At 50.0% G+C, this 19,549-nt stretch overlaps 1 protein-coding gene across 1 annotated transcript in view; it reads right to left on the bottom strand.

Moving 5' to 3' along the window:
- Positions 1-19,549, bottom strand: part of notch3 (notch receptor 3) — a 46,353-nt gene that overhangs the window by 18,791 nt on the left and 8,013 nt on the right. Inside the window, 5 exon segments of the mRNA XM_046331622.1 lie at positions 1,615-1,800; positions 1,921-2,076; positions 2,252-2,608; positions 3,493-3,828; positions 4,037-4,179. Of these exon segments, the coding sequence (XP_046187578.1) occupies positions 1,615-1,800; positions 1,921-2,076; positions 2,252-2,608; positions 3,493-3,828; positions 4,037-4,179 (1,178 nt within the window).

Below are 19,549 nucleotides of genomic sequence, written 5' to 3'. Positions count from 1 at the left end.
CCCTGGCTGTAGTTCCCTGGCTGTAGTTCCCTAGCTGTAGTTCCCTGGCTGTAGTTCCCTGGCTGTAGTTCCCTGGCTGTAGTTCCCTGACCGTAGTTCCTTGGCCGTAGTTCCCTGGCTGTAGTTCCCTAGCTGTAGTTCCCTGGCTGTAGTTCCCTGGCTGTAGTTCCCTGGCTGTAGTTCCCTGGCTGTAGTTCCCTGGCTGTAGTTCCCTGGCTGTAGTTCCCTAGCTCTAGTTCCCTGGCTGTAGTTCCCTAGCTGTAGTTCCCTAGCTGTAGTTCCCTAGCTGTAGTTCCCTGGCTGTAGTTCCCTGGCTGTAGTTCCCTGGCTGTAGTTCCCTGGCTGTAGTTCCCTGGCTGTAGTTCCTTGGCTGTAGTTCTCTAGTTGTAGTTCAGTAGCTGTAGTTCCCTGTAGTTCCCTAGCTGTACTTCTCCGTAGTTCCCTGGTTGTAGTTCCGTAGCTGTAGTTCCCTGTAGTTCCCTAGCTGTATTTCTCTGACTTTAGTTCCGTAGCTGTAGTTCTCCGGTTGTAGTTCCGTAGCTGTAGTTCCCTGTAGTTCCCTAGCTGTATTTCTCTGACTTTAGTTCAGTAGCTGTAGTTCCCTATAGTTCCCTAGCTGTATTTCTCTGACTTTAGTTCCGTAGCTGTAGTTCCCTGTAGTTCCCTAGCTGTATTTCTCTGACTTTAGTTCCGTAGCTGTTGTTCCCTGGCTGTAGTTCCCTAGCTGTAGTTCCCTGGCTGTAGTTCCCTGGCTGTAGTTCCCTAGCTGTAGTTCCCTGGCTGTAGTTCCCTGGCTGTAGTTCCCTAGCTGTAGTTCCCTAGCTGTAGTTCCCTGGCCGTAGTTCCCTGGCCGTAGTTCCCTGGCCGTAGTTCCCTGGCTGTAGTTCCCTAGCTGTAGTTCCCTAGCTGTAGTTCCCTGGCTGTAGTTCCCTGGCTGTAGTTCCCTGGCTGTAGTTCCGTAGCTGTAGTTCCCTGGCTGTAGATCCTTGGCTGTAGTTCTCTGGTTGTAGTTCAGTAGCTGTAGTTCCCTGTAGTTCCCTAGCTGTACTTCTCCGTAGTTCCCTGGTTGTAGTTCCGTAGCTGTAGTTCCCTGTAGTTCCCTAGCTGTATTTCTCTGACTTTAGTTCCGTAGCTGTAGTTCTCCGTAGTTCTCTGGTTGTAGTTCCGTAGCTGTAGTTCCCTGTAGTTCCCTAGCTGTAGTTCTCTGACTTTAGTTCCGTAGCTGTAGTTCCTTGTAGTTCCCTAGCTGTAGTTCTCTGACTTTAGTTCCGTAGCTGTAGTTCCCTGTAGTTCCCTAGCTGTATTTCTCTGACTTTAGTTCCGTAGCTGTAGTTCCCTGTAGTTCCCTAGCTGTATTTCTCTGACTTTAGTTCCGTAGCTGTAGTTCCCTGTAGTTCCCTAGCTGTATTTCTCTGACTTTAGTTCCGTAGCTGTCGTTCCCTGTAGTTCCCTAGCTGTATTTCTCTGACTTTAGTTCCGTAGCTGTAGTTCCCTGTAGTTCCCTAGCTGTATTTCTCTGACTTTAGTTCCGTAGCTGTAGTTACTTGTAGTTCCCGGGATGCATTTCTGTGCTGTGAGGTGTCTCCAGGTGGTCGGGGCGGGATGTGGTCCTACCTGGCATGCAGATGCAGGTAAACTCTCCGATGCGGTCCAGACAGGTGGCATCGTTCTGGCAGGGCATGGACAGACACTCGTTGATGTCGATCTCACAGCGGGGACCGGCGTAGCCTCGGCCACACTGGCACTGGAAGGACCCCTCCGTGTTCACACACTTCCCAAAGTGTTCACAGGGGTTGGCACCTGCAGGCAGAGGGAACAGGGGTCAGTGCACCCGCTCACACACAGTACATATAGGGCGGGGCCAGGTGAGATAGGACCAACACAAAGCAGAGGTTGGTGCTAAATAATATCCCCTCTTACCAATGGAACACTCGTCCATGTCCTGGTTGCAGGCTCCGCCCACGAAGCCGGCGGGACAGGTGCAGATGGCGCGCCCGTTCAGGGGGTTGGTGTCACACACGGCGCCCTCGTTACACGGGTTGCTGACACAGGCGTCGTCCAGGTGACAGAGCAGACCTGAGGGAGGGGACACAGGGACAAACAGAGTCATGTCAGGAACACTGTCCTAACTAACATACAGCTGACGAGGACTGCAAAAATCTGGATGCTTCCCTGGTTTTCCAGACCGGGATTTCAGGAAAACTAGGTAATTTGGGGAAAGTTCCCGGCAACAGTGGACCAGCCGACTCACCGGTTTTCCCCACGGGGCATTCGCAGAAGAAGGACGCCACGCGGTCGTGGCAGGTGGCGCCGTTGAAGCACACGGCGGTGGCACAGTCGTCGATGTTCTCGCTGCAGTCGTCTCCCGTCCAGCCGTTGACGCACACGCAGGTGTGCCCCCCGATGGTGTTGAAGCAGGTGCCTCCGTTATGGCAGGCGTTGGGCTGCATAAGGCACTCATTGACATCCTCTGCACAGTACTGACCTGTCCACTCAGGTGAGCACTGGCAATTATAGGTGTTGACTCCATCCACACACAGGCCTCCATTCATACACCTATGCCCTGGGCAGTCGTCCACGTTCGTCTCACAGTTGTGTCCCTCAAACCCTGACAGAGACAGAGAGAGCAGAGAGGAGGGAAAGAGAGAGAGAGAGAGAGAGAGAGAGAGAGAGAGAGAGAGAGAGAGAGAGAGAGAGAGAGAGAGAGAGAGAGAGAGAGAGAGAGAGAGAGAGAGGTGAGCCAAGAAGCCAAGTCTCTGGGATAACAGGCACTCCCATTAGAGTTAAGTGCTCACTGACACATCCAATGCCCCCCACTTCCATTCATATGGTCTTCCTAAACATTCCCCTCTGCTTCCCACAGCCGTGGAGGTGAAGGGCAGAGAGGGGCAGTAAAAGTGTTTACATGTTCTCATGGCGTGATGTTTCCCACAGTAGGTAGCAGCAGCAGCAGAGCACCAGGGAGGCCCCTGACACCACCGGGCTGACACACAGCGCTGTGCTGCACTACAGAGGTCCACTACTCCCTGCCATGTTTGCTTGTTTTATAATATCTCTCAGTTTCAATGACTTCCTCTCCGGCCCAGAGACATTTCCTGTCAGCTCCCAGGAGGGAAGCCAGGAGGGCCATGAAGTAAATTCCTCCTGAAGGGAGCAGTTTGGAGTAGAGCAGCGGCCCACTCTCCTCTCCCAACCCCCGTTTGTCCCCCCCATCCCGTCAACAAGCCCACTCTCCTCTCCCAACCCCCGTTTGTCCCCCCCATCCCGTCAACAAGCTATTAATAGCAGCCAGAGAGAGAGAGAGAGAGAAGGGCATGGGAACCCTGAGAAAGACATGGGGTTTATAGTGACTGGCGGGGCTCTGGGCTCTGTGTGTGTGTGTGTGTGTGTGTGTGTGTGTGTGTGTGTGTGTGTGTGTGTGTGTGTGTGTGTGTGTGTGTGTGTGTGTGTGTGTGTGTGTGTGTAGGCCAGTTTATGAGCCAATCAGCTTACCTGGCAGGCAGGCACAGTCATAGGTGTGATCTCCGGTCGGGCGGCAGGTGCCCCCGTTGATGCACTGGGAGGGGGCGCAGGGCAGGGAGGACACCTCGCAGGTGCGCCCGCTGTACCCAGGTGGGCACTGGCAGCGGAAGGAACCATGGGTGTTCATGCAGAGGCCTGCGTTGAGACAGACGCCAGACTTGCGGCACTCGTCGATATCGTTGCGGCAGTTCTTCCCCTGGAACCCGGGCGGGCAGGAACAGTTATAGTGGTTATTCCAACTGGCACAGCGGGCACCATTGGCACAGGGGCTGGTGGCACAGGCGTCTATGAGGGAGCAGTCTTGACCTGAGGATAGATAAGGGATGCAATGTCTCATTATGAACATTTTAGTTAACACCTAAACCTAATATATGCCTTGTTATTAGCATGCATGAGCCTTCAACTGCCTCTCATCAATGTTCTTACATACTTACATAAACGTGCACAGATCAGCTCTTTCCCACACCACTCTCTCAGGAAACACTGATCCACACGGACAGACAGACAGACGTACCTCTGAACCCTCTCTGACACACACAGGTGAATTGTGGCATTCCGTTGGCCACCTGGCTCTTGCAGGCGGCTCCGTTGAGGCATGGCGACCGGTGACAGGGGTCCAGGCTTTGGCACAGAGGGCCGATGTACCCCGGCCGACATCTGGACAGAAATACGGAACACAGTATGTTAGACCCTAGGTTAGACTGACAGACTGGCAGCAGAGCAGCAGGCCTCAGAGCTGAGCAAGTTGGGAGAGATGTGAAACTAGTGTGATTTCCAGCCAAAAGCCAGGCAGGCAACCCCCTTCCCAGCTCCCTCCCTGTTCCTGCTCCACCCCCTGATAAACACCTTGGCAGGCGCCCCTGACTCTGACCCTGGAAGGAGTCAGTCCCCTTGGCCCTGGACTGGGTGGGTTCCATTCGGTCAGAATATTTATACTGCAAGCACACACACACACACACACACACACACACACACACACACACACACACACACACACACACACACACACACACACACACACACACACACACACACACACACACACACACACACACACACACACACACACACACACACACACACACACACACACACACACACACACACACACACACACACACACACACACACTACACATTACACACACACTATTTCTAATTCGGAAACAGATGTAAGCCATCAGTCATTGTCTTTCTCTCTTGTCTGTAAAAGACAAGACATGCACTCTCCATTTCCCTCTCCCTCCGTTGTTCCCAGCTGGAAAGCATCACTCTCTCCATGCCAGTTCACATTCTTCCACCATTACTCCTTTTCCGCACTTCAGCTCTCACTTTTCCCCTCGTACGTTAAAACAAGCACGCCCAAAAACCAGCAGCTTACAAAAGCATGTCAACAATGTCACAGACCACCTGTGACATAGCTGACCTATGAGAGATGCAGACTCCACTAACACAACATTTCACTGACTGAGAGCTGCTTTGGAACGATTCTAAAGACTAGGTGAGAAATAAATGTCTCTGCTTCCTGGGCCTCTTCCTAGTGGTTGTTTTCCAGTAACGCATCACACCATCTTGATGGACGACTAAAGCCTGAACCAAAAGTGTGCAGGTAGGGTGAGATAAACAACAGGTTTCCTGTGGCCTACTCCAGGGGCCCCAGGGGAGGGAGAGCTTGGCGAAGCAGTACCTATTGGGGTCTGTTTGAGAGGGGGGCCAGTGTGATAGGTAGATAACCCTACATCCACCCATGGACAGGGAGCCCCGGTCCGGCCAAGGGATAGGGACGGGAATTGGCTCCCACTTCAAACAGGTCGTTTGAAGCTGATGACAGGGCAGTGATGGCTGGGCCCTGGCCCTCCCTTGGGGCCCACTCTCCTCTTTCACTGTAAAATAACCCCCGGGCAGAAAACAACAATGGCTTTTCCTCTTCTTTTTTACAGGAGGGGGTAGATCATCTCTGTTACTGTTTGTGCTTCTTTTGTGACCTCAATCTGCTTTTATGACTCGACTCTCTGACTGTGGGGCCTGAGGCTAGTGCAGGGAGAGGAGGTCCAGTTTCTGACCCGTAGGGGCCACTCTTCTTGTGGGTTACCAGGCCCGGTGTGCTGAATACTGAGCCGGCCTGCTCTCTGACTGGGGGGCCTGAAGTTAGTGCAGGGAGAGGAGGTGCAGTTTCTGACCCGTAGGGGCCACTCTTCTTGTGGGTTACCAGGCCCTGTGTGCTGAATACTGAGCCGGCCTGCTCTCTGACTGGGGGGCCTGAAGTTAGTGCAGGGAGAGGAGGTGTAGTTTCTGACCCGTAGGGGCCACTCTTCTTGTGGGCTACCAGGCCCTGTGTGCTGAATACTGAGCCGGCCTGCTCTCTGACTGGGGGGCCTGAGGCTAGTGCAGGGAGAGGAGGTGCAGTTTCTGAACCGTAGGGGCCACTCTTCTTGTGGGTTACCAGGCCCTGTGTGCTGAATACTGAGCCGGCCTGCTCTCTGACTGGGGGGCCTGAGGCTAGTGCAGGGGGAGGAGCAGTTTCTGACCCGTAGGGCCACTCTTCTTGTGGGTTACCAGGCCCTGTGTGCTGAATACTGAGCCGGCCTGCTCTCTGACTGGGGGGCCTGAGGCTAGTGCAGGGGGAGGAGGAGCTGTTCCTGACCCGTAGGGGCCACTCTTCTTGTGGGTTACCAGGCCCTGTGTGCTGAATACTGAGCCGGCCTGCTCTCTGTCTCTCTATTACACTGTGTTCCACTGGCTGCTCAGCTCTGCTTCCTAAAAACAAGACTGCTCAGTGTTCTGTGGCCTTTCTTTCTACCTGCCATGACAATGGCGAGACCGAGAAGCCACAGGGCTCAGCATGGAGAGGCAGGCACACCCACATGAATGTGCAGCCATAGAGACACACACACACCGGACCTAAAATCCAGAAAAACACAGGAAAGTCCTCCTCAGACAAGATCATTCAAGTACGCCGCTGTGATTAATTAGACAACCGGTCATTTTGAACAAAACTGCCATTACAGTAAGAACATAATGGTTCTTGGCAGTTGGGACAGTGTTGGGGTCAGTTGGGACAGTGTTGGGGTCAGTTGGGACAGTGTTGAGAGTTATGCTCCTCTACATGGAAGAAGAACTTGAGCAGCTATATATATATATATGTATATATATATATACAGAGAGAGAGAGAGAGAGAGAGAGATCCCCCCCCCGCTGGCTCGCTTAGTTTCCACGGCTACTCCTTCGTGTCCCAAAGCTCCTGCAGCATAGGCCTGGCTTTCCCTATGAACGCACTCACACGCTGGGAGGTCAGATGTCAAAGGTCACCAGTGTGATTGTAATGATAATGTCAGTCAGGCTGTGGAAAGGAGGGGGCAGAGCTGGCCGGGGGATGTGGGTGGTTGTGGGAAGGGAAGGCGGGGGTTGGGCGGATTCTGTTGGAGAGAGAATGTCTTTGGGAGGGTATGGGTGGGGTATAGAGGGGGTTTGGTCCAGAGAGAATGTCTTTGGGAGGGTATGGGTGGGGTATAGAGGGGGTTTGGTCCAGAGAGAATGTCTTTGGGAGGGTATGGGTGGGGTATAGAGGGGGTCTGTTCCAGAGAGAATGTCTTTGGTAGGGTATGGGTGGGGTATAGAGGGGGTCTGGTCCAGAGAGAATGTCTTTGGGAGGGTATGGGTGGGGTATAGAGGGGGTCTGGTCCAGAGATAATGTCTTTGGGAGTGTATGGGTGGGGTATAGAGGGGGTTTGGTCCAGAGAGAATGTCTTTGGGAGGGTATGGGTGGGGTATAGAGGGGGTCTGGTCCAGAGAGAATGTCTTTGGGAGGGTATGGGTGGGGTATAGAGTGTGGTCTGGTCCAGAGAGAATGTCTTTGGGAGGGTATGGGTGGGGTATAGAGGGGGGTCTGGTCCAGAGAGAATGTCTTTGGTAGGGTATGGGTGGGGTATAGAGGGGGTCTGGTCCAGAGAGAAAGTCTTTGGGAGGGTATGGGTGGGGTATAGAGGAGGGGGTCTGGTCCAGAGAGAATGTCTTTGGGAGGGTATGGGTGGGGTATAGAGGGGGTCTGGTCCAGAGAGAATGTCTTTGGGAGAATATGGGTGGGGTATAGAGGGGGTTTGGTCCAGAGAGAATGTCTTTGGTAGGGTATGGGTGGGGTATAGAGGGGGTCTGGTCCAGAGAGAATGTCTTTGGGAGAATATGGGTGGGGTATAGAGGGGGTTTGGTCCAGAGAGAATGTCTTTGGGAGGGTATGGGTGGGGTATAGAGGGGGTCTGGTCCAGAGAGAATGTCTTTGGGAGGGTATGGGTGGGGTATAGAGGGGGTCTGGTCCAGAGAGAATGTCTTTGGGAGGGTATGGGTGGGGTATAGAGGAGGGTCTGGTCCAGAGAGAATGTCTTTGGGAGGGTATGGGTGGGGTATAGAGGGGGTCTGGTCCAGAGAGAATGTCTTTGGGAGGGTATGGGTGGGGTATAGAGGGGGTCTGGTCCAGAGAGAATGTCTTTGGGAGGGTATGGGTGGGGTATAGAGGGGGTTTGGTCCAGAGAGAATGTCTTTGGGAGGGTATGGGTGGGGTATAGAGGGGGGTCTGGCCCAGAGAGAATGTCTTTGGGAGGGTATGGGTGGGGTATAGAGGGGGTTTGGTCCAGAGAGAATGTCTTTGGGAGGGTATGGGTGGGGTATAGAGGGGGTCTGGCCCAGAGAGAATGTCTTTGGGAGGGTATGGGTGGGGTATAGAGGGGGTTTGGTCCAGAGAGAATGTCTTTGGGAGGGTATGGGTGGGGTATAGAGGGGGTCTGGCCCAGAGATAATGTCTTTGGGAGGGTATGGGTGGGGTATAGAGGGGGGTCTGGTCCAGAGAGAATGTCATGTCATATTTCCTGTAATCTCTCGTCCCCTGCTCTGAAAACACTCTCTTTGAATCCCATATCTCTGTTGCCCAGGCAACCTCACAGACGAACGAGCAAGCCCTGACAACGGACCAATCACCCGCCTCACCCCCCCCACTCCCTCCCTCCCAAGCCTTCGTCCCCTTAGCTATTTGTCATGGCTTGGCTGGGTTTATTTAGAAGCAAATGAACTATGTCTGGAATCTAGGGTGTCACCCAGGAAGAAACGAGGACAGCGCTGCGTCGGCACAAAGAGAGGACTGGACGGACTGAGGAGGGGAAGGGGAACCGCTTGGAGGTTTTAAAACTAACAACACAGACTGACACTCAAACTCTTTTGAGGCCATTCTGTGCTGTGGCCATTTAAAACGCTGAAGAAAGAACAGCCATCTTTTACAGCCTGTTGTTCTGTTCTAAAGGCCTTCACAACTCTCCTGGACAGACAGACAGACAGGGAATAACAACTCTCCTGGACAGACAGACAGACAGACAGACAGACAGACAGACAGACAGACAGACAGACAGACAGACAGACAGACAGACAGACAGACAGACAGACAGACAGACAGACAGACAGACAGACAGACAGACAGACAGACAGACAGACAGACAATAACAACTCTCCTGGACAGACAGACAGACAGGGAATAACAACTCTCCTGGACAGACAGACAGACAGACAGACAGACAGACAGACAGACAGACAGACAGACAGACAGACAGACAGACAGACAGACAGACAGACAGACAGACAGGGAATAACAACTCTCCTGGACAGACAGACAGACAGGGAATAACAACTCTCCTGGACAGACAGACAGACAGACAGGGAATAACAGCTACTTCTAGAAACTAGCGGATGTGAGACTGTATGTGTGTGTGTTTGTCTGAGGCACAGTGAATGAGACCCGGGCAGTCACACTCAAATCTTTTTGACTTCTATTCTGTTGTTACGGCAGTTAAAAGTTTAAGGGAGAGAGGAGTGGAGAGAGATGCATAATGTGTGGATAATACTGACTGAGAGATGTTACAATTCAGGAAGTAAGGGTGAAAGAGTATGACTGGATTGTGAGAATAAATCAGTGTGTGTGTGTGTGTGTGTGTGTGTGTGTGTGTGTGTGTGTGTGTATGTGTGTGTGTGTGTGTGTATGTGTGTGTGTCTGTGTCTGTGTGTGTGTGTGTATGTGTGTGTGTGTGTGTGTGTGTGTCTGTGTCTGTGTGTGTCTGTGTGTGTGTGTGTGTGTGTCTGTGTGTGTGTGTGTCTGTGTGTGTCTGTGTGTCTGTGTGTGTGTGTGTGTGTGTCTGTGTGTGTGTGTGTGTGTCTGTGTGTGTGTGTGTCTGTGTGTGTCTGTGTGTGTGTGTCTGTGTCTGTGTGTGTCTGTGTGTGTCTGTGTGTGTGTGTGTGTGTCTGTGTGTGTGTGTCTGTGTGTGTGTGTGTGTGTGTGTGTGTGTGTGTGTGTGTGTGTGTGTGTGTGTGTGTGTGTGTGTGTGTGTGTGTGTGTGTGTATGTGTGTGTATGTGTGTGTGTGTGTGTGTGTGTGTGTCTGTGTCTGTGTCTGTGTCTGTGTCTGTGTCTGTGTCTGTGTCTGTGTCTGTCTGTGTGTGTGTGTCTGTGTCTGTGTGTCTGTCTGTGTGTGTGTGTGTGTGTGTGTGTGTGTGTGTGTGTGTGTGTGTGTGTGTGTGTGTGTGTGTGTGTGTGTGTGTGTCTGTGTGTGTCTGTCTGTGTCTGTGTCTGTGTCTGTGTCTGTGTGTGTGTGTGTGTGTGTGTGTGTGTGTGTGTGTGTGTGTGTGTGTGTGTGTGTGTGTGTGTGTGTGTGTGTGTGTGTGTGTGTGTGTGTGTGTGTGTGTGTCTGTTTGTGTGTGTGTGTCTGTGTGTGTGTGTCTGTGATTGAGCAGCAGCAGCGGTAGAGCAGGAGGGAATGCAGTGGAGAGATTGTTTGCTTTCCTTCCAGCCAAAACACACGTTCTTTTGTGTAGGGCCTTGGCCATTGTCAACATGCTACTTTCGGAACACATAACTAAACCAGGGTTCTGTCAGTCTCGTGGCTGTGGGGGACGCTATTTTGTCCTGCACCTGTGGTTCAGTTATGCAGCCGTATCAGAATCTGGGAGTTCAGACTTTTACAGCCATCTGGATTCCACCACTGAAAGTCCATGTCCGTTGAGACTGCTGTAGTGTAGCCTAGCAGAGCAGTAGCTGCTGGACCTTCGACCAGAGCCAGGGGTTGTTAAGTGTTTAGTGGTAGGATGTGGAGGGAGCAGGTGTGTGTGTGTGTGTGTGTGTGTGTGTGTGTGTGTGTGTGGGGGGGGGGTGTTTAGTGGTAGGATGTGGAGAGAGCAGGTGGGGGGTTGCGCAACCTGTGTCAAGATTTACTGAGGGCTGACTCCTGACCTTTGAGGAAGAGAGTGTGCCAAAGCCAGACGAGGGGGAGGCCTGTGGGGTGCAGGGGGCCCGGGGCCAGAAAAGCCAGGGTAATCTCCTCACGTCACAACAGACCTGAGGGTTAACGCCAGCTGCAGTCCCACTCAGCCCCAGCCAGCACCATGCATCTGTCCACATCTGTCAGAGACTCAGGCTGTCTGGTGTTGGTCCACTCTTTATTTTACTCTTGCTAGAACAATGGAGCTATTCTGCCTGGCTGGTAGACGAGGCACGAACACCAACACACACACACACACACACACGACATTCCTTCACAAACACTCACATGCAATGGAGGTACTTTTTACACCTTCAACCAAAAGGGCACCAACAACAACAAAAACAATGCAAATATTCACATGGTATAATGTGCGCACACATGCAAAGAAACACCACAGTACACATCCAAACACAGGCAGGAACTTACAACCACTATAGCTGCTGGAAGAGGAGGGAGGCAGTATGGTGAGCCCATCACAGGGCTGGGGATCCACTGGGAAATGACAAAACAGGTGACAATGACATTGAGCTACTCCAACGTTCTACACTTTATGGGGGAGACTTCTGAACAACATCACGGGACCCAGACAGACCTACCGCAAAGACGCATTGATTTATGTGTGTGAATCAGGACACCTCTGTTCAGCCCGTGTGTGTGACAGTAACCCAGAGACACTTTTTATGCTCTGTGGACCATTGTGCAAGGTAACACTGAGCCCACCCTCTGAGACACAATACATCACCCAGCCTGACACAGGGGTCGCAGGCCAGCTCACCTGTGGACGTCACGCCGTAATCTGTGACACGGTTCGACACAACCACGGTCACGGCCTACAGAGCAACAAGTATGGATGAATGGCCTGATCCCCACTCAAAGGGTGACCTATTCCACAGGTATTGTGAATCAACCAAAAGCCCATACAAGACAAATGGACAATAACAATAACAGGATTGAAAGCACAGCAGGGCCACCATCTTGTCATCCCCTTCAACAGGAAGGAAGGAAGGAATCTCCAACCTCAACACTTCTGAGAAATGTCATGGAAGTATTATCCTTCCCTTGTTTGCGAGCTTTTGCTTTGGGAGGAATTTACGATGGTATGGGAATTTGGTAACCTCCAACTAAAGTCCCTCTTAGGCAGTGTTCTGCCCACAGCAAAGCACAGCCCCCGTCAGGCAAACTCCCACCACCATCACCACCATTACATTACATTTAAGTCATTTAGCAGACGCTCTTATCCAGAGCGACTTACAAATTGGTGCATTCACCTTATGGCATCCAGTGGAACAGTCACTTTACAATAGTGCATCTAAATCTTAAAGGGGGGGGGGGGGTGAGAAGGATTACTTATCCTATCCTAGGTATTCCTTAAAGAGGTGGGGTTTCAGGTGTCTCCGGAAGGCGGTGATTGACTCCGCTGTCCTGACCACCACCATCACCACCATCACCACCACCACCACCATCCCCACCACCACCACCATTTCTTTGTGAGAGTCCATACTGACACCACACTGCCAACAAGAAGAGATCCTCCTCCCCCAACACCCCCTCTCCTCTCTCTCTCCCTGCTCTCCTCTTTCTCAGAGAGGAGCCAACAGGTTGGGGGTAGGGGAGAGTTCTGTGGGCCAAATAAAAGAGCTAAAGTAGTCAGAACTCCATTGTGTGAGGAGGGGGGGGGCTGGAGCGGAGTGGAGGGAGGAGGGGCAGTGACCCAAACAGACAGTCTTTCAGGCCTGAGCTTACACGGACCAACAGATCTCAGCTGTAGCCTGGCAACAGTAACCCATGGTTGGGGAGAGGGTGAGAGGTGAGGGGGGCATTTGTGAGAGACAGAGGGTTCTGTGAAGACAGTTTGTAAAGTTCTGGAGACCATACAGTATGTACAGGTAACGTAGAGTTCAGTTAGTGACCAGATCAAACAGAATGACCATGATCAACTATAAAAGGACCAGTGTACCAGAGTATCCCAGTTTAAAGTCCAACGTTTTATTGAACAATGGTGCTTGGCGACAGACAATGGAGGTATTGAAATGAGCAGAGGGAGGTTTGAGGAGCGCCCCCATGGCATGAATATTAACCATGTGAACATTAAGACAATTAACCTCCTCTTAGAGAAAAGCAAATATGAATCTGAGCATAAAAAAGCTGTCACTAAACCCTCTTAACCCTCGAGGGGACAAGAACACATGGGCCTATCGGTGTATTTCAAACTCCCGTGGCTTTGCTCGTCTCAATGCTCTTTGTAAGTCCTTGTTTTCTCTGGTCAGAAGACTGCATGGACATGGTGCATTTTTGTACCTTGGCATGACACATGTCTGCAATTGTGTAAATAAGGGCTCAGTAATGCAGTAAACACACACATTTACCTCACATTAAACTGAAAACGAAGACACTGATTCTTTAGGAGACAATGCAACACTAAAGTTGATGTCTTAAGAAATACCTCAAATGACAACATCTTTTCTTTGGGATAAAAAAAAACTCCCTGAAATAGTTTGAATAGCAAAGCAGACGTCCATAACCGCATCGCATGCATCCCAGGGTCGAGGTCTTCCAAAGCATTCTTCAACGTGCTCCACCACAGAACCCCACCCCACCACCTAAACTGAACCAGACTGCTGCAAGGCCTGAGAAAACAAAAGGGAATTTTTTCCAGCACCAAAGGCAACTTCAAAATGAAGTTGAAATGGCAGAACTTCCCTCCCAATATCTTGCCTGTTTATCGCTGTGCTGGTTCCAAGTTGATTCAGGAATAATGTATAGCCAGGCCTAAATGTGACTAATGATGATGAGACAGCATTTGTTCCAATCCAAAGACCAAGTTCATTTATCATAGTTGGCCATTCTACTCCTCGGTGAACATTTATATCACAAAGACTTTGGGAGAGAGCAATGAATGGATTCCAATATGTTCAAACAAAAGCTTTTATGAAGACAGGTTGATGGATTAGAATGTGGAGTCCAGACCAGCAGACCGTTTTACAGGAGAAACGCTGTGTGAGAATCAGAGTCGTTGGAGGTATGTTTACAAGACAGGGACTATCTTCCACCGTGATAAGAAACCTGGGGGAGAACGCTAGGAAAAGGGCCAAAGAATGTCCGTTATCTCAAGCACTCTCACCAACAAACCGCTGGAGAACGTTAAGATGACGGGTGAGGTCCTCACTTCTATCTCCTCCAACATCTCATAAACACCAAAACAAACACTCGACAACGTGGAATTTGACTTGTATCGTTCTGTAACTGTGCCTGGTTTCTTTCTACTTTAAAGATGGACTATGCAGAAATCGCTCCACCATTTGATGGTTGCTAAAATTAGAATAGTTTCCAAAATGTCAGTTTATGTGACAAAACAAGCAAGTATAGTGTAGAGCATCATTGTACCATCTAAACCAGAGGTTGACCGATTAATCGGAATGGCCGATTAATTAGGCCAGATTTCAAGTTGTCTTATTTTTCTTACCTTTATTTAACCAGGCAAGTCAGTTAAAAGAACACATTCTTATTTTCAATGACGGCCTAGGAACGGTGGGTTAACTGCCTTGTTCAGGGGCAGAACAACAGATTTTTACCTTGTCAGCTCTGGGATTCGTTTTTTCAACCTTCCGGTTACGAGTCCAACGCTCTAACCACCTGCCTTACATTGCACTCCACGAGGAGCCTGTGTTGCAGGCTGACTACCTGTTACTTGAGGGCAGCAAGAAGCCAAGGTAAGTTGCTAGCTAGCATTAAACTTATCTTATAAAAGACAATCAATCTTAACATAATCACTAGTTAACTACACATAGTTGATGATATTACTAGTTTATCTAGCTTGTCCTGCGTTGCATATAATCGATGCGGTGCCTGTTAATTTCTCATTGAATCACAGCCTACTTCGACAAACGGGTGGTGATTTAACAAGCGCATTTGCGAAAAAAGCACTGTCGTTGCACCAATGTACCTAACCATAAACATCAATGCCTTTCTTTAAAATCGATACACAAGTATATATTTTTAAACCTGCATATTTAGTTAATATTGCCTGCTATCATGAATTTCTTATAACTAGGGAAATTGTCACTTCTCTTGTGTTCCGTGCAAGCAGGGTATATGTAACAGTTTGGGCCGCCTGGCTCGCTGCGAACTGTGTGAAGTCCATTTATTCCTAACAAAGGACGTAATTAATTTGCCAGAATTGTACATAATTATGACATAACATTGAAGGTTGTACAATGTAACAGCAATATTTAGACTTAGGGATGCCATCCGTTAGATAAAATAGATCTGTATTTCACTGAAAGAACAAACGTTTTGTTTTTGATATCATAGTTTCTGATTCGACCATTCTAATGACCAAAGGCTCATATTTCTGTGTGTTATTATGTTATAATTAAGTTTATGATTTGATAGAGCAGTCTGACTGAGCAGTGGTAGGCACCAGCAGGCTCGTAAGCATTCATTCAAACAGCACTTTCGTGCGTTTGCCAGCAGCTCTTCGCAATACTTCAAGCTCTGTTTATGACTTCAAGCGCTGTTTATGACTTCCCGAGATTAGGCTGGTGTAACTGATGTGAAATGTCTAGCTAGTTAGCGGGGTGTGCGCTAATAGCGTTTCAAACTTCACTTGCTCTGAGACTTTCAATAGTTGTTCCCCTTGCTCTGCATGGGTCATGCTGCTTCGAGGGTGGCTGTTGTCGATGTGTTCCTGGTTCGAGCCCAGGTAGGGGCGAAGAGAGGGACGGAAGCTATACTGTTACACTGGCAATACTAAAATGCCTATAAGAACATCCAATAGTCAAAGGTATATGAAATATAAATGGTATAGAGGGAAATAGTCCTATAACATCTACAACCTAAACCTTCTTACCTGGGAATATTGAAGACTCATGTTAAAAGGAACCACCAGCTTTCATATGTTCTCATGTTCTGAGCAAGGAACTTCAACGTTTCTTACATGGCACATATTGCACTTTTACTTTCTTCTCCAAAACTTTGTTTTTGCATTATTTAAACCAAATTGAACATGTTTCATTATTTATTTGAGGCTAAATTGATTTTATTGATGTATTATATTAAGTTAAAATAAGTGCTCATTCATTATTGTTGTAATTGTCATTAATTACATTAACACATTTCTGTGTTGTGGAAAGGTGTGCTTGCCTTTCCTCTGGTTGTCTGAGGGAAGAACCCATCCCTTCCTCTCCTCAGCTAGTCTGGGTCTGAGAGGAGAGGGAGGGGAACACGGGGAGGAATCTCAATCGGCTGGGCTCAACCTCAGCTATTCCAATTACATGTCTCTTTAGAAGCCGTAGTCTCCCAGCAGAAAGAGAAACAAGCAGGGGATGAGACATCAGAGGAAGGCCTATCCCTATCTAAGCACGAGATTTAGACATATAGGAACTGAAGCATAATATAGTAATAACATAGGACTTCATCACATATTTTCTTCCTCTTTGGGCAACACAATAATGGACAGTCTGACGATGATTATCTAGCTCAGTTGAGTGTCTGTGTGTCTCTGTGTCTGTGTCTGAGTGCTGTGTGCGTGTGAGTCAGTTTTTGTTCTTAGTAGAGATTCCAAACACAAAACATGAAGGGTTCACATGAGAAAAACAAGCAGGCAAGTTGTACCACAATCCCTGATGATGAGTTGTGGCAGTAACATGATTGTGTAGGGGACGTTGTTGGTGGGATTGTGGTCAGTGTGGATGGAGGGGTCAAGGAGGAGGAGGGCAGGGAGCAGTGAGTAAGCTGCTTTGAGCTGCACAGACAGTCAGGATGTGCGTATGACAGCGGGTCAGAAGGCACCACTTCCTCTGATAGGGCCTGGGAACCACAGCCCCCAGTTCTCCTCCAGCCCCCATGACCCAAGAGCAACGGGGACAAACCCCCTTCTACCCGCTACCTCCTCTCTCTGCTCAGACCCAACCACCACTGTTTCAGATAAATACAGGCCATCTTCCCTTAGATATACAACCATCTCGAATCTTATCTACAGGTCCAACAAGCTGAATCCACTGGTTCCTTCAAGTCGGGAAGAGACCACTGACTCCTTGGGAGTGAATCTCAATTGTGTTTACTTGACTCCATGGATCCTCTCTCATGGATGCGTTTTGAGGAGGTGAGGGAAGAGGATGCAAGGAAATCAAGAAACACAACTGAGTTTCATCCATGGAGTCAATGGTCTCCTCCTGACATGACGGACTGGGGATGGCTCAATCTGCCTGTCAACCAGACAGGAGTGATCTGTGGTCTCCTCCTGACATGACGGACTGGGGATGGCTCAATCTGCCTGTCAACCAGACAGGAGTGATCTGTGGTCTCCTCCTGACATGACGGACTGGGGATGGCTCAATCTGCCTGTCAACCAGACAGGAGTGATCTGTGGTCTCCTCCTGACATGACGGACTGGGGATGGCTCAATCTGCCTGTCAACCAGACAGGAGTGATCTGTGGTCTCCTCCTGACATGATGGACTGGGGATGGCTCAATCTGCCTGTCAACCAGACAGGAGTGATCTGTGGTCTCCTCCTGACATGACGGACTGGGGATGGCTCAATCTGCCTGTCAACCAGACAGGAGTGATCTGTGGTCTGGAGGTGAGCAGGACACTACACTGAGATGAGTGCAGGGGTGAACGGGCTGGAGGTGAGCAGGACACTACACTGAGATGAGTGCAGGGGTGAACGGGCTGGAGGTGAGCAGGACACTACACTGAGATGAGTGCAGGGGTGAACGGGCTGGACGTGAGCAGGACACTACACTGAGAAGACTGCAGGGGTGAACGGGCTGGAGGTGAGCAGGACACTACACTGAGATGAGTGCAGGGGTGAACGAGCTGGAGGTGAGCAGGACACTACACTGAGATGAGTGCAGGGGTGAACGGGCTGGAGGTGAGCAGGACAACACACTGAGATGACTGCAGGGGTGAACGGGCTGGATGTGAGCAGGACACTACTCTGAGAGGACTGCAGGGGTGAACGGGCTGGAGGTGAGCAGGACAATACACTGAGATGAGTGCAGGGGTGAACGGGCTGGAGGTGAGCAGGACAACATACTGAGATGACTGCAGGGGTGAACAGGCTGGAGGTGAGCAGGACACTACAGTGAGATGAGTGCAGGGGTGAACGGGCTGGAGGTGAGCAGGACACTACACTGAGATGAGTGCAGGGGTGAACGGGCTGGAGGTGAGCAGGACACTACACTGAGAAGACTGCAGGGGTAAACAGGCTGGAGGTGAGCAGGACACTACACTGAGAGGAGCATCGGAGGGGAAAGGAGGAATCTCACTAAAGCATTCCTCTCTCATCCAGCATGAAGACGCAAGAGAAAACACTACCAGCCCCAAGGTGTTCCGGGCAAAGCCAACAGTAATAACTAACTGTGTTGTCTGCCTGCTTCGCTCTGCCTGTCACCGTGTGACTGCCCACTAGGATTTTATTGTTGTTGATGAATCATCATTGTTTCCACGTCATTGCAGCAAAACAAAATCAATGTGATGATGTTTAATTAACGTGGGGAACGGATTGGATTTGCAAAAAGTCATCAACGTAAGTCATCAACGTAAGGGAATTCATCATCTTTTTCTGGACCTAAATCCAATGACATGGTGCCATTTTCTGTTGATTTCATGTTGAATTCATGTTAGTTGACAACTCAACCAAATGTACATCAAAACTGTTGTTGAAATGACACCTGTGCCCAGTGGGTGGGGGATGTGTGTGCATCTCTCTTCCAAGGTGAACTGGCTCTGTTCAGGGGTACTGTACAGGATGACATCTCAGGGATGGGCAACTTTAATGGGGGCGGGGGTCACAAAACGCTGAACTCATCATGGGGGGGTCTGCATACCCACATCCATACTCACATATGCAACCTTTTGGAGGGCCTAAGCGAAAAGTGAAGTTTTAGAGTTCATTTCCGACAATTCTACTAATTTTGCCATAGGGCGGAGAGAAATGTTTGCAGTTTTTAATATGATATCTGACTGAGATTGACTAACAAAATCAATTGGGGCCGCCCGGTCGGTAATTCGACCGTGATTACTACAAGTTTAGATAGCTGGCCGTAAGACCACCAGTGACCCATCCAAATCAAATCCCTGGTCCATCTGGTTTGGATCCAAATGACAATATTCACATTCAACAGAGCCTGATGCATTTTTCATGAGGAAACTCAGACATGAGGGACACAGACCCTACTACACAGAGACCCTAGGACACATACCCTACTACACAGAGACCCTAGGCCACAGAGACCCTAGGACACAGAGACCCTAGGACACAGAGACCCTAGGACACAGAGACCCCAAGACAGAGAGACCCTACTACACAGAGACCCTAGGACACAGAGACCCTAGGACACAGAGACCCCAAGACACAGAGACCCTACTACACAGAGACCCTAGGACACAGAGACCCCAAGACACAGAGACCCTACTACACAGAGACCGTACTACACAGAGCTCCTACTACACAGAGCTCCTACTACACAGAGCTCCTACTACACAGAGACCCTAGGACAGAGACCCTACTACACAGAGACCCTAGGACACAGAGACCCTAGGACACAGAGACCCTACTACACAGAGACCGTACTACATAGAGCTCCTACTACACAGATACCCTACTACACAGAGCTCCTAATACACAGATACCCTACTACACAGAGCTCCTACTACACAGAGACCCTAGGACAGAGACCCTACTACACAGAGACCCTAGGACACAGAGACCCTACTACACAGATGCCCTAC

Source organism: Oncorhynchus gorbuscha, linkage group LG26 (assembly GCF_021184085.1).
Source record: "Oncorhynchus gorbuscha isolate QuinsamMale2020 ecotype Even-year linkage group LG26, OgorEven_v1.0, whole genome shotgun sequence".
In the NCBI taxonomy this organism is placed as follows: domain Eukaryota; kingdom Metazoa; phylum Chordata; class Actinopteri; order Salmoniformes; family Salmonidae; genus Oncorhynchus; species Oncorhynchus gorbuscha.
The sequence above is the reverse complement of the archived record's forward strand: the minus strand, read 5'-3'. Positions and strand labels throughout refer to the sequence as shown.